Consider the following 14,910-nt stretch of genomic DNA (forward strand, 5'->3'; position numbering starts at 1 on the left):
AAAGTGATTGTAAACCATATTATATTTTCTAACATAACAAACGTGTTATACATACCTCCTCTGTGCAATGGCTTTGCACAGAGCAGCCCTGACCCCCCTCTTCTTGACACGCCCTGCTCCTTCCCTCTGCCGAGTACCCCCATAGCAAGCCTATTGCTATAGGGGCAGTAGTTCAGCCTCCCTTGCAAGCCGTCTCTGTGTGTCCATTGACACTCCCTCCTCACTGGCTGCGAGCGAATGGCTCCTGCTGTTGTCTCTGAGCTGCTGAGGTGGGAGAGAACCGCTGCTCATGCACAACACTGGATCAAGATTGGGCTCAGGTATGGATAAGGGGGGGGGGGCTGCTGGTGGTGGTGGGGGGGAGGGGGTAGTAAGGTTTTTTTACCTTGATGTGAATATGCATTATGGTAAAAACAACCTTGAGTGTTTACAACCAGTTTACGCAAACAGATTCCTCCATCCACACAAACAAGGCGGATGGTGCAATTGCTCCTCGCCAGAACACTGTATTCTGAAAGTGGGACTCGCCACTGCCAGAATACACTGATCAGCAGCTGGAGCCACTGATCCACAAACATTTTCCAACATGACCGTTTGACAGAAGTTGATCAAGTGATTGGCGTCTGTTGAGCAGGGACAGCCACAAAGTGATGAAGTTGTGGCTGGTTACTGCTGAACTGGATGCATTTTGATCAGCTAATGGCCAGCTTTAGCATTAGACACGATCTCTTACATTTTCTGTCTTTCAGTATATCCAGTTGAATTCTCCATAATATAAAATGAATAAAAAAAAATTAGTGGGAACAACTCATAATGGCCACAGCAGGTGTGAAGACTCCGTAGCGCAAGCTCAGTACTCTCACCAAAAGTGTCTCCGAGTGATACCAGAAATTCTTGGGTGGTATAAACCAAAAACAAATTGAGAAAACACTGATCTAAGGAATAGTAAATTGTCATAAATTATCAACTTTTTTTTAGTCAAGGCAGCCTTTAAAATCCTACAGAAAATCAAGCCACCCTTTAAAATTCTGCACAACCTTGAGGCACCTATTACAAAATGTAAAAAACTAAACAAATAGTTTTACAGAACCCTCAACATCCACAACTGTAGGGCGCGCAACATCAGAGGTGACTTCCAAAGCAAATACACCTTTGCACACTGGTACTGACTAGTACTCCATTGTTTCTATTCTCCCTCAGTTTCTCTCTCACTCCAGTAATGTGACCCCAGTACTGATGGACAGGGCAGGAGAGGGGTAAGCAAGGATGCTGTGCAGGTGCCTGATGTCCTTCTCGTCAACTGATGACCTAATTGTTTTTTATGTCGTCAACGGCTAGAAAGTTGTAATGGTGAACAATGAAAACCTGTGGCTTTGTTTAACTAAAAGGCACTCCTGAAGGCACCCAATGGTGCCTGGTTACCCTGGTTGAAAAAGGCTGCCTTAGGTGTAGTGTCTATATTCGATTTTTATTTTGGCTATTTTTTGTCACCTGGTGATCCTGCAAATACATATTTCTTGTTTCTTGTTGTCCACTTTAATTTCTGTATCATAATATGAGGCATTAATGGAAAAAGTAGTTAACGTAAGAAAGGCTGGCCATACATTATACAATTTTCTTCTTCAATTTCCTTTAGATTTACCTTCAACTATGTAGTGCATGGGCCTGCCCGATTGCATACAAATTGAAAGTGTTCAGGTTTGACCTCATATTATATGATTTTGGTAAATCTAAAGGAAAAATTATATGAGAAAAATTGTATGATCAGCCAAAGGTAAGGAAATGTGGGGTTTTTTTTTTTTGTTTTGTTTTTTTGTTTTTTTTTTAACTTGTTGCCGATCGCAGATAGCCGAATGACGGCTGCACTGCGGCCGGCCAGATCTGAGTGGACGTCATATGACGTCCCCCCAGAACGCGCTCTCCTGCGCGCCCCAGGGGGCGCCCACCCGGCGATCTCCGTGATCGCTGTGTCCTACGGACACAGCTGATCACGTGATGTGGTAAAAGGCCAATCACAGCGGCCTTTTACCACCTGATCAGCGGTGTCCAATGACACGCTGATCAGAGGGAAATGCAAGTGCCGGTTCTCGGCTGCACTTTCCTCACGCTGTCAGATCGTGAGGAAAGTACTGCCGAGAACCGGCAGTTGTCAGCGGGGATCGGCACCGATCATCAGGGCACTGATGATCAGTGCCCTGATGATCGGTGCCCAGCAGTGCCACCCGCAAGTTCCGCCCACCTGTGCCCTGCAGTGCGCCCACTAGCTCCGCCCACCTGTGCCCAGCAGATCACCCACCTGTGCCCAGCAGTGCACCCACCTGTGCCACTCTGCAATTTCACACACCTGTGCCCAGAAGTGCCACCTACCTGTGCCCAGCAGTGCCACCCACCTGTGCCCACCCACCTGTGCCCACCCACCAGTGCCGCCCACCAGTGCCACCCACCAGTGCAGTCCAGCAGTGCTGCCAGTCAGTGCCACCAGTGTCCAGCGGTTGTGCCAGTCAGTGCCGCCAGTCAGTGCCCAGCAGTGATGCCAGTCAGTGCCGTCTATCAGTACCCATCAGTGTCACCTATCAGTGCCGCCTATCAGTGTTGCATATTAGTGCCGCCTATCTGTGACACCTCATTAGTGCTGTCTATCAGTGCCGCCTATCCGTGCCACCTCATTAGTACTGCCTATCAGTGCCCATCAGTGCCGCCTATCAGTGCCCATCAGTGCTGCCTCATCAACGCACATCAGCGAAGGAGAAAAATTACCTGTTTGAAAAATTTTATAATAGAAACAAAGAAACTTTTTTTTTTTTTCAAATTTTTGGCAATTTTTTATTTATAGCGCAAAAAGTAAAGCGCCCAGTGGCGATTAAATACCACCAAAAGAAAGCTCTATTTGTGAGAAAAAAATGATCAAAATTTCATATGGGTACAATGTTGCATGACCGCGCAATTGTCAATCAAAGTGCGGCAGCGCTGAAAGCTGAAAATTGGCCTGGTAAATAAGGGGGTATAAGTGCCTGGTAGGCAAGTGGTTAAAGAGGAAATTTACTCATAACAACTTGATAAAAAATAGTGTTCTTTAGCAGGGAAAATTCCGTCCACATTAATCATACTAATAATAAAACCACAATTAGTGTGTGTTATAATTTTCCTCCAGTAATGTTCCTGTTTCTGCTTGCTGGAGGCTGCCATTTTGCTGAAGCCCAGAGCCTCTGATCAGCAGTACATTTATAGGCAGTTGGCAGATTGGCCTCTGCATGTTCAGCACAGTGCCGAAAAATAGAGAACAGCTGAGCATTGTGCAGAGCAGAGTAAGACAGCTTATGACTGTATTTTAACCACTTGCCCTCCTGAGGATTTACCCCCCTTAATGACCAGGCCTCTTTTTGCTTCTCGGCGCTGCATTAATTCAACTGATAATTGCGTGGTCATGCAATGCTGCACCCAAACGAAATTTACGTCCTTTTTTTCACACAAATAGAGCTTTCTTTCGGTGGTATTTGATCACCTGTGCGCTTTTTATTTTTCACGCTATAAACAAAAAAAGACCAAATATTTTGAAGAAAAACAATATTTTTTACTTTCAGCTATAAAAAATATATAGCAAACTCAAAGTTAGTTATAAATTTAGGCCAAAATGTATTCTGCTTCATGTTTTTGGTAAAAAAAAAATCCCAATAAGTGTATATTGATTGCTTTGTGTGAAAGTTATGGCATCTACAATCTATGGTATAGATACTGCAATTTACGCCATTTTTTTGCTATACATCGCTGCGCTAGTTTAACGGACAATTGCGCAGTCATGCAATATGGTACATAAATGAAATGTACCTCCTTTTTGTTTCCCCACAAATTGAGCTTTCTTTCGGTGGTATTTGATCGCCTGTGCGTTTTTTATTTTTTGCGCTATAAAAAAAAAGGCTGACAATTTTGAGGAAAAAAAACAATATTTTGGACTTTTTGCTATAAAACATGTCCAGTAAAAAAAAATTTAAAAAATCAAATTTAGTCATAAATTTCTGCCAAAATGCATTCTGCGACATGTCTTTGCTAAAAAAATACCCCAATACATGTAACTTAATTGGTTTACGTGAAAGTTATAGTGTTTACAAATGGCGGGAAAGATACTGGGATTTTTATTTATTTTTTTATACTAATAATGGCGGCGATCAGTGACTTATGGCGGCGATCAGCGACTTATGGCGGGACTACGGCAGACATTCTGACACTGGGGGGGAACTGACTTGGGGTCATTGACATCCCCAGTGACACCAATACAGTGATCAGTGCAAAAAAAAAAAACACTGACACTGTACTAATGGCACTGGGGTTGGAAGGGGTTAACTTTATTCAGTGAAAGGGTTAACTGTGTGAGGGGAGTGTTTTACTAGGGGGCGGGGGTGTGTACTGCACGGGACAGATAAACTCTTCTGTCCCGATCAGCGTGTCAGGAGCTGTCAGGGAACTGACAGAAAGCACAGCTACTGCAGCCCTGCTCTCTGTCAGTGATTGCCACTAATCGCTGGGACATAGCCGGCTGTGACCCGGCGACTGACATCCGCGGCCGTGATCGGCGGGACAGGTAGGGCGGCGGCGCTCCTCGAATGCGCCCCCTTCCTGTTTTGAAAACACACGTTTTAAAACGTGGTTTTGCTCAGCCGTGCCGCCCTGCCGCCGTATTTCTACAGTGGCTGGGCGGCATGTGGTTAAACAGTACAGGCACTTATTTTTACTTTTTTACATAGCTATACCTGCAGAAGGGGCCGGCATGAAGTGATCTAGCATGACTTAATTTTCTGACTAAAGTGCCTCTTTAACTCACATGAAGTGGCAAGGACGCTACATTTCTGGCATGATCAATAGGTATTTTATGTATTTACTGAGAATGTTCTCACTCTAAAAGAAAACGAATGCTTGCACCACATCCAAGGATGAGTAGGCAATTATTTATTACATTTTTGTTTTTGGGTTTGGCTGTGCTTTAACCACTTGAGCTCCTGAGGATTTACCCCCCTTAATGACCAGGCCTCTTTTTGCTACTTGGCGCTGCACTAATTCAACTGATAATTGCGTGGTCATGCAATGCTGCACCCAAACTAAATTTACGTCCTTTTTTTCACACAAATAGAGCTTTCTTTCGGTGGTATTTGATCATCTGTGCGCTTTTTATTTTTCACGCTATAAACAAAAAAAGGCCAAAAATTTTGAAGAAAAACAATATTTTTTATTTTCAGCTATAAAAAATATATAGTAAACTCAAAGTTGGTTATAAATTTAGGCCAAAATGTATTCTGCTACATGTTTTTGGTAAAAAAAAATCCCAATAAGTGTATATTGATTGCTTTGTGTGGAAGTTATAGCATCTACAAACTATGGTATAAATACTGCAATTTACACCATTTTTCTGCTATACAGCGCTGTGCTAGTTTAACGGACAATTGCGCGGTCATGCAATATGGTACATAAATTAAATTTACATCCTTTTTTTCCCCACAAATTGAGCTTTCTTTCGGTGGTATTTGATCGCCTGTGCGGTTTTTATTTTTTACGCTATAAAAATAAAGGCTGACAATTTTGAGGAAAAAAAAAACAATATTTTGGACTTTTTGCTATAAAACATGTCCAGTAAAAAAAATGCAAAAATCAAATTTAGTCATAAATTTCTGCCAAAATGTATTCTGCGACATGTCTTTGCTAAAAAAAACCCCAATACGTGTAAATTAATTGGTTTACGTGAAAGTTATAGCGTTTACAAATGGTGGGAAAGATACTGGGATTTAAAATTTTTTTTTTTATACTAATGGCTGTGATCAGCGACTTATGGCGGGACTGCGGCGGACATTCTGACACTGGGGGGGAACTGACTTGGGGTCACTGACATCCACAGTGACACCAATACAGTGATCAGTGCAAAAAAAAAAAACACTGACACTGTACTAATGGCACTGGGGAGGAAGGGGTTAACTTTATTATTCAGTGAAAGGGTTAACTGTGTGAGGGGAGTGTTTTACTAGGGGGCGGGGGTGTGTACTGCATGCAGATACACTGATCCGGACAGATAAACTCTTCTGTCCTGATCAGCGTATCAGGAGCTGTCAGGGAACTGACAGAGAACAGAGCTACTGCAGCCCTGCTCTCTGGCAACGATTGCCGCTAATCGCTGGGACATAGCCGGTAACGACAGGCTGTGACCTGGTGACTGACATCCGCGGCCATGATCGGCGGGACAGGTAGGGCGGCGGCATGCCTTGCGCGCGCCCCCTACTTGTTTTGAAAATACACGTTTTAAAACGTGGTTTTGCCCAGCCGCCCTGCTGCCGTATTTCTACAGTGGCTGGGCGGCATGTGGTTAGTACAGGCACTTATTTTTAATTTTTTACATAGCTATACCTGCAGAAGGGGCCGGCATGAAGTGATCTAGCATGACTTAATTTTCTGACTAAAGTGCCTCTTTAACTCACATGAAGTAGCAAGGACGCTACATTTCTGGCATGATCAATAGGTATTTTATGTATTTACTGAGAATGTTCTCACTCTAAAAGAAAACGAATGCTTGCACCACATCCAAGGATGAGTAGGGAATTATTTATTACATTTTTGTTTTTGGGTTTGGCTGTGCTTTAAAGTGGTTGTAAACCCTTGCATATACCCAGTGAAGTGACTGGCCTCAGGTGATACACAGAGATGAAACAAAGCCTCCTAAATAAGTTGTACCTGTTTATTAGTAGCCCTTTTTTCTCTATAGCCTCCTCCACACATTTTACACAGCATTTCTGATCTCTACAAGGCAATAAGTGGGGATCTGATGTCACACACTGCACATCATGGAGCAGGAAGCTGACTGTAATCTGAGACCTGAGTGGAGGGAATGGACACCCCCCTCCCTCCCCTACACACACAGGGAAACCTGCACAACTGAGGCTTTCAGTCTCCTGCTGTGTGCTGGAGGGGAGGAGGGGACATCTCCCCTGATTGCCTGGTGTCAGCACAGACTTTCAGATGTGACTCATGCAGATAGCAGAGGAATAAAAGCAAACAGTAATCAGAATAGGTGCTTTCGGTTAAGTACATACTATTGGAGGGAATGCTTTGCTCATTTTCCATTTCTGGGAAAATTACAACCACTTTAACTCACTTGAAGTTGGTCATTTCACAGAAGATTAGCTTCCAAGAAAAATCTACACAAAAAATTTTAAAGTTATTATAAGTACATATTTTTTTCTGTGTCCTTGCTTTAAGCAAGTAAACCTGTTTTCTAACATTGTATGTTATTCTGACTGCAATAACACAAGGAAAGAGAGTTGGAAGCTGACTGGTAGCTCTAGGTTTGAGTCATTTACTCATTATCATTGCTCTTTGCTCTCCATGCAGTGCCACCTGGAAAGGAAAATAAAATGTGCAGTACTGAATTATTCATTATTTAAGTCAAGGAGTGCTCTAAACAATTCAAAAGGAGGTCTTAATATCCAGTAGTGAATTGGCAGCAGTTCTAGGGAAGGGATGGGTGTATGTATGTCTATGTGTGTGTATGTCTATGTGTGTGTATGTGTGTGTATGTATTTGTGTGTGTATGTATGTATGTATGTATGTATGTGTGTGTGTATATGTGTGTGTGTATATATGTATGTATATATATATATATATATATATATATATATATATATATATATATATATATTTTTTTTTTACAAAAGTGTCATTACTACTTCTGTACTCGGGATAGACAGCCAGTGGCGAAATTCTCTTATTGCTCCTTTATGAGTCACCGAGGAAAATGGCTCTATCAATGCAGCGACACAACATCAAAGATTTAGTAATGAAGCCACCAGGTGGTTGACTTCATTAATGATTCATTTAAAAAGAAAGCATAATATTTAAAGGTACCTTTTATAAACGAATGTGAATATTTAGCAATTAAACTAATGGGAATAAATCCTATCAAATGAATAGTTCATGGCATTAATTTTATTCACTCCGTAATTCCTACTGTTAAAGCTTTCCTTATTTTTTGAATGACCGGTTAACTCCGAGACTCTGTGAGTGCAGGCCAAGCGTTCCCAGGTTCAGAGTGGTAGTTCTTGGGTTACACAATACAGAATCACATGACAAACTGTTTCCTTATCCACAGGTTCTGTGAATAGCCTGCTACATCTAGCTGCAATTCAATATTATAAACCTCAACTGCGTAATAGTGAAGACATTCTGATATTGCCACAGTTGGAGTTTTTCTGGTAGTTTTATTTCACTTGGACAACTAAAAGGGCAGAGTCTAAAGCCTTCCAGTTTAGAAGAATCTTCCGAAATTCAAACAGTGGACAGCCCTGCTGGCTTCACAGAAGTCGATTACTCAACCAAATTTTGTCAAAGGAGCCAGGCCAAAAATTGTCGGCCAGACAGTGCCTGCAGCCAATGCTAGCAAGTAGCAGAATATTATAGCCTGGCAGGGGGGACTTTGTCCATTTTGTGGATGGAATCCACTAGATCTGCTGAATTAAAGAAATCTATGTTTATGACTAGCTTTAGCAATTTTGGGTGGTCTACCCCATTAGCATTATCCTATGTACACTGCTTATGTTGTTTGTGTGTGTTTTTTCACAAAGTTTCCAGTAAACCACATGAAGGCTCCAAATTTTTTTTATTTCTTTTTTGGGTTATATCATTCAGAAGATGTTTAATTGGTGATAATTTCCATTTGGGCTCTGTCTGAAGAGGGTAAATCGGTCAGTACAGACAGACCAGTTTTCCAGTCTGAATGGACTATTTACCAGTTGATAGTTTTGCAGAAAGGACAGAAATCTACAGGACATAACATTTTTTTTCTTTCATGAGTACAATTGTTTTCTATGGGCTCCGTTTACACCACAGCACTGGTGTGAAGCTCGGTGCCAAAAAATGCAGCATGTCTGCATTTTATCTCAAATTACTATATGACACCTTTTGTTGGTGCACAGCAGTGCAATGAGCCACCATTGCTGACACTGACACTTGCCCACATAGTGAAACATTGCATTTTATTGTGCAGGCTAGTGTACACCCAGTGTAAGGGGCATATTTATAAGTATTTAATGGGGCTGGAGAATGCATTAAGGTAAAAAAAAAGTCTATCTTTGCAACCACTCAAAAAGCAGGGAATGATTAAACCACCTGTGAATGTTTGATGACTGTAACATTCACTGGTTTATGTCCGTGAGCTTTGGTTTGATTGAACCTTTAAATAACTCCTGATGTTCTTTGCTGATATTTGTAGATCCAGTAAATCATTTCTTTTCTCTGGGTTATAATATTTAGAAGAAAAGTTAGTGATGATAACTTCCATTTAGGTTCTTCCTGAAGAGAGTAAACCTACCAGGACAGAGACCAGTTCCCCAACTTGCTCAGATGTGCCCAAGAGTAACGACTTTTCGCTGAAAGATGAGCTGCAACCACAAGATGGATTCAGAGATAAAGAACCAGGTATAAAAGTAACATATTTTTGGAAAATTCTTAGTTCACATGTAAAAAAAAAATAAATACATTTTAACAATATTAACTACTTCCCTGAGCACATGTTCTCTGTTCCCTTCCACAGCTCAGGCCAAGTGCATATAGCTGAGCACAGTTTTGGGAAGGTCTATATTAAACAGGCTGGATCCTAGATCTCCTGCTTTGCTAGTTATGCAATATATATTGTCAGCATTAATTTTTCTTCCCACCCAGAGACTTACCGTATTTGCCGGTGTATAAGACGACTTTTTAACCCATGAAAATCTTCTGAAAAGTCGGGGGTCGTCTTATACGCCGGTATACGGCGACACAGTGTCAGGGCGGCACTTTTTCGAGGGGCGGTGCGGTGGCGGAAGGGACACTAAGTACAGGGGCGGGCAGGGGGCTGCTGTACCTTGCCTGGCTCCGATCCCACATCGATCCGGTCCAGGAAGCGCAGCTGCTCCTTCTTTCAGTTCGGCCGCTCAATGGTCGCGCGGCCGCTCAGCTCCGCCTCCTCACCGGTGATTGGGCGCCAGCACTGGAAAGGCACACAGGCGACCAATCGCCGGCGAGGAGGCGGAGCCGAGCGGCCCCGCGAAAATCGAGTGAGGGAGCGGCCAGTAAGTGTGCAGCAGCACCATGCTGTGACACTTTTGGCACTATTCCTCTCCCCCACTGACACTAACGATGGGGCACTGTTCCTCCCCCACTGACACTAACAATGGGGCACTGTTCCTCCCCCACTGACACTAACGATGGGGCACTGTTCCTCCCCCACTGACACCAACGATGAGGCACTGTTCCTCCCCCACTGACACCAACGATGGGGCACTATTCCTCCCCCACTGACACCAACGATGGGGCACTATTCCTCCCCCACTGACACCAACGATGGGGCACTATTCCTCCCCCACTGACACCAACGATGGGGCACTATTCCTCCCCCACTGACACCAACGATGGGGCACTATTCCTCCCCCACTGACACCAACGATGGGGCACTATTCCTCCCCCACTGACACCAACGATGGGGCACTATTCCTCCCCCACTGACACCAACGATGGGGCACTATTCCTCCCCCACTGACACCAACGATGGGGCACTATTCCTCCCCCACTGACACCAACGATGGGGCACTATTCCTCCCCCACTGACACCAACGATGGGGCACTATTCCTCCCCCACTGACACCAACGATGGGGCACTATTCCTCCCCCACTGACACCAACGATGGGGCACTATTCCTCCCCCACTGACACCAACGATGGGGCACTATTCCTCCCCCACTGACACCAACGATGGGGCACTATTCCTCCCCCACTGACACCAACGATGGGGCACTATTCCTCCCCCACTGACACCAACGATGGGGCACTATTCCTCCCCCACTGACACCAACGATGGGGCACTATTCCTCCCCCACTGACACCAACGATGGGGCACTATTCCTCCCCCACTGACACCAACGATGGGGCACTATTCCTCCCCCACTGACACCAACGATGGGGCACTATTCCTCCCCCACTGACACCAACGATGGGGCACTATTCCTCCCCCACTGACACCAACGATGGGGCACTATTCCTCCCCCACTGACACCAACGATGGGGCACTATTCCTCCCCCACTGACACCAACGATGGGGCACTATTCCTCCCCCACTGACACCAACGATGGGGCACTATTCCTCCCCCACTGACACCAACGATGGGGCACTATTCCTCCCCCACTGACACCAACGATGGGGCACTATTCCTCCCCCACTGACACCAACGATGGGGCACTATTCCTCCCCCACTGACACCAACGATGGGGCACTATTCCTCCCCCACTGACACCAACGATGGGGCACTATTCCTCCCCCACTGACACCAACGATGGGGCACTATTCCTCCCCCACTGACACCAACGATGGGGCACTATTCCTCCCCCACTGACACCAACGATGGGGCACTATTCCTCCCCCACTGACACCAACGATGGGGCACTATTCCTCCCCCACTGACACCAACGATGGGGCACTATTCCTCCTCCCCAATAACACCAACGATGGGGCACTATTCCTCCCCCACTCACACCAACGATGAGGCACTATTCCTCCCCCACTCACACCAACGATGAGGCACTATTCCTCCTCCACACTGACACCAACGATGAGGCACTGTTCCTCCCCCACTGACACCAACAATGGGGCACTATTCCTCCTCCCCACTGACACCAACGATGGGGCACTATTCCCCCTCCCCCCCCACTGACACCAACGATGGGGCACTATTCTCCCCACTGATACCAACGATGGGGCACTTTTCCCACCACTGATACCAACGATGGGGCGCTATTCCTTCCACTGATACCAACGATGGGGCGCTATTCCTCCCACTGACACCAACGATGGGGCGCTATTCCTCCCACTGACACCAACGATGGGGCGCTATTCCTCCCACTGACACCAACGATGGGGCGCTATTCCTCCCACTGACACCAACGATGGGGCGCTATTCCTCCCACTGACACCAACGATGGGGCGCTATTCCTCCCACTGACACCAACGATGGGGCGCTATTCCTCCCACTGACACCAACGATGGGGCGCTATTCCTCCCACTGACACCAACGATGGGGCGCTATTCCTCCCACTGACACCAACGATGGGGCGCTATTCCTCCCACTGACACCAACGATGGGGCGCTATTCCTCCCACTGACACCAACGATGGGGCGCTATTCCTCCCACTGACACCAACGATGGGGCGCTATTCCTCCCACTGACACCAACGATGGGGCGCTATTCCTCCCACTGACACCAACGATGGGGCGCTATTCCTCCCACTGACACCAACGATGGGGCGCTATTCCTCCCACTGACACCAACGATGGGGCGCTATTCCTCCCACTGACACTAATGATGGGACGCTATTCCTCCCACTGACACCAATGATGGGGCACGATTCTTCCCACTGACACCAATGATGGGGCACTATTCCTCCCACTGACACTAATGATGGGGCACTATTCCTCCCACTGACTAATGATGGGGCACTATTCCTCCCACTGACTAATGATGGGGCACTATTCCTCCCACTGACTAATGATGGGGCACTATTCCTCCCACTGACTAATGATGGGGCACTATTCCTCCCACTGACACTAATGATGGGGCACTATTCCTCACACTGACACCAATGATGGGGCACGATTCTTCCCACTGACACCAATGAAGGGACACTATTCCTCCCACTGACTAATGATGGGGCACTATTCCTCCCACTGACTAATGATGGGGCACTATTCCTCCCACTGACACTAATGATGGGACACTATTCCTCACACACTGACACTAATGATAGGGCACCATCATTGGTGTCAGTGGGAGGAATAGTGTCCCATCATGGGTATCAGTGGGAGGAGTAGTGCCTCATCATTGGTATCAGTGGGAGGAATAGTGCCCCATCATTGGTGTCAGTGGATGAAATAGTGCCCCATCATTGGTGTCAGAACGAGGAATCGTGCCCCATCATTGGTGTCAGTGGGAGGAATAGCACCCCATCATTGGAATACCATACTGAAATAGCATACCATATTGAAATCAAATCTGATGTTTTTTCATTTTTATTTGGTGTGTGTTGGAAGAGGGGTAGTCTTATACGGCAAGTATAGCTCAAACCCTATATTTTAACAGGAAAAGTAGGGGGTCGTCTTATACGCCAGCAAATACGGTAATTGAAGAGTGTTGTTTTTTCTAAAATTCTTCAGTGAGACTTCAGTGGCTGCAAGGGTAAAGTTGAAGCCACAAAACATTTTTAAAATACAGTGAAAGAAACACCTGCGCCTACTATGTGCTGAAAATAAAATATACCTGTTTATTGGTGACTGCCACTACGTGTGCTGCTGCTAACATCAATTGTGTTTCCACAATGTAATATAAAGGTTAGTAGTGTGTAATGTAGTGCTGCCGGCAGGAAATTATGATGAGAGCATAAAACATCAATCCATCAACTGCTAAACAACCATAGTGAATAAACTCATAACAGGGTGCTTGATAATAAAATATATAAATAAATATATAAAGAATATATAAATATAAATAAAGTTAATTCAATTCCGGCAATTGCGTGATCCAACGCCATATAATATAGATCCGTGCTTCATGTGAATTTCATACGTTATAGTGCCACCTCAGTGCTCTCAGAACTCTCACCACTAATGCGTATTGCACTGTGTTTATTAAAATATCGCCATTGTTGGTCTCTATCTCCTCCAACCACTAGGGACTCTCCACTCCTCCTCTTCCTCTCCTTTTGTAGATATTAGGATAGCTTTAAGGATTCCACCATTTAGGATGGTAATAGTTACCTCGCCCAAAAGGAAATACGCCTCATATAGTGTAGTAAGTCGACAAAACTTCTGACATGCACTTACATACAGGATAAAACAACTCTCTTTTAAGAACAGAGGATCGCGGCATGTACTTCCTTATTCCTAAGTCATCTACCTCCGCTTATGTCCGACGCGTTGCGTCACTGTCACGTGACTTCATCAGGGATTCTCTGTTCTTAAAAGCGAGTTATTTTATCCTGAATCCTTCTCTACTTCAGCAAGCTGCTGAATGAAAGCTTCTAAACCTGCAGCTGCCCTCTCATATCTGTAGGTAGCTTTTGGTTATCAGTACTAGTCAATAAACAAAATTAATTTAAGTAAATCCATTTTCTATGGATTTAAATATTATATATATAATGAACACTAAGTCCACATTTTTTTTAGCTTTTAATATTGCCCACTAATTGTGTTACATTTATATTCTTTTAAATGTCCCTGCCTTGGAAAGAAGTGTATTTTTATCACAGATCCTCTCCATTTAATGTGTAATTTCTAATGATGGGTGAATTGTCTGTGTTTGATATTTGCAGGGACTCCTAAGCCTGATATTCTGTCGGTGGTTGATCACATCATTAACTCCACCCCAGAACTGAAGCTGAATTCTGAACCATTAGAAGCAAGGTTAGGCCTTTGTTTAATGAAATGGCTTTATAAAGACGTAATTTTATAAGCAAAGAACAGTGTGCAAAGTGCACACCAGACATAACCTTTCACATCATGGAAAAACGAAAAAGAATTCTCCTGCGCTCCAAGACTCAGACAGGTGGCACAAGATGGAACCAGGCCTGGGGAGAACGAACACCACTGCATAAAGGGCTGTGCAGCTCCAAACCAAGGCTGGGGAAGCCCAATCAGCACTGTAAAATGAAATAAAAAACAAGAAGCGCACCAGCCCTTGCCGCATTACCTCAGCGACCAAAATTTATTACTTGTAAAAAACATACTCACAAACAGCGAATAAAATCAGGCATGTAAGTCCTCTCAGGGACTTGAAGATAACATGAGTCCCATCAGGGGAATAGGTGTTCAGTACAACTGACGCGTTTCGAAGGGAGTCCCTTCTTCCTCAGAGCTAA

The 14,910-nt window shown here is 44.7% G+C and overlaps 1 protein-coding gene across 1 annotated transcript in view; it reads left to right on the forward strand.

Annotated features, from left to right (window-relative positions):
• LOC149441734 (JNK-interacting protein-like) overlaps nt 1-14,492 on the forward strand; it is a gene marked incomplete at its 3' end in the record, with an annotated part of 62,193 nt that extends 47,701 nt beyond the window's left edge. The window contains exons 7-8 of the mRNA XM_089656965.1: nt 9,315-9,447; nt 14,365-14,492. Coding sequence (XP_089513091.1) covers nt 9,315-9,447; nt 14,365-14,492 — 261 coding nt within the window. The remainder of the gene's footprint in view (nt 1-9,314; nt 9,448-14,364) is intronic.
• Between the last annotated feature and the right edge of the window lie 418 nt (nt 14,493-14,910).

Source organism: Staurois parvus, unplaced genomic scaffold (assembly GCF_062004578.1).
Source record: "Staurois parvus isolate SC_StPar_1 unplaced genomic scaffold, SC_StPar_1.0 ptg000953l, whole genome shotgun sequence".
In the NCBI taxonomy this organism is placed as follows: domain Eukaryota; kingdom Metazoa; phylum Chordata; class Amphibia; order Anura; family Ranidae; genus Staurois; species Staurois parvus.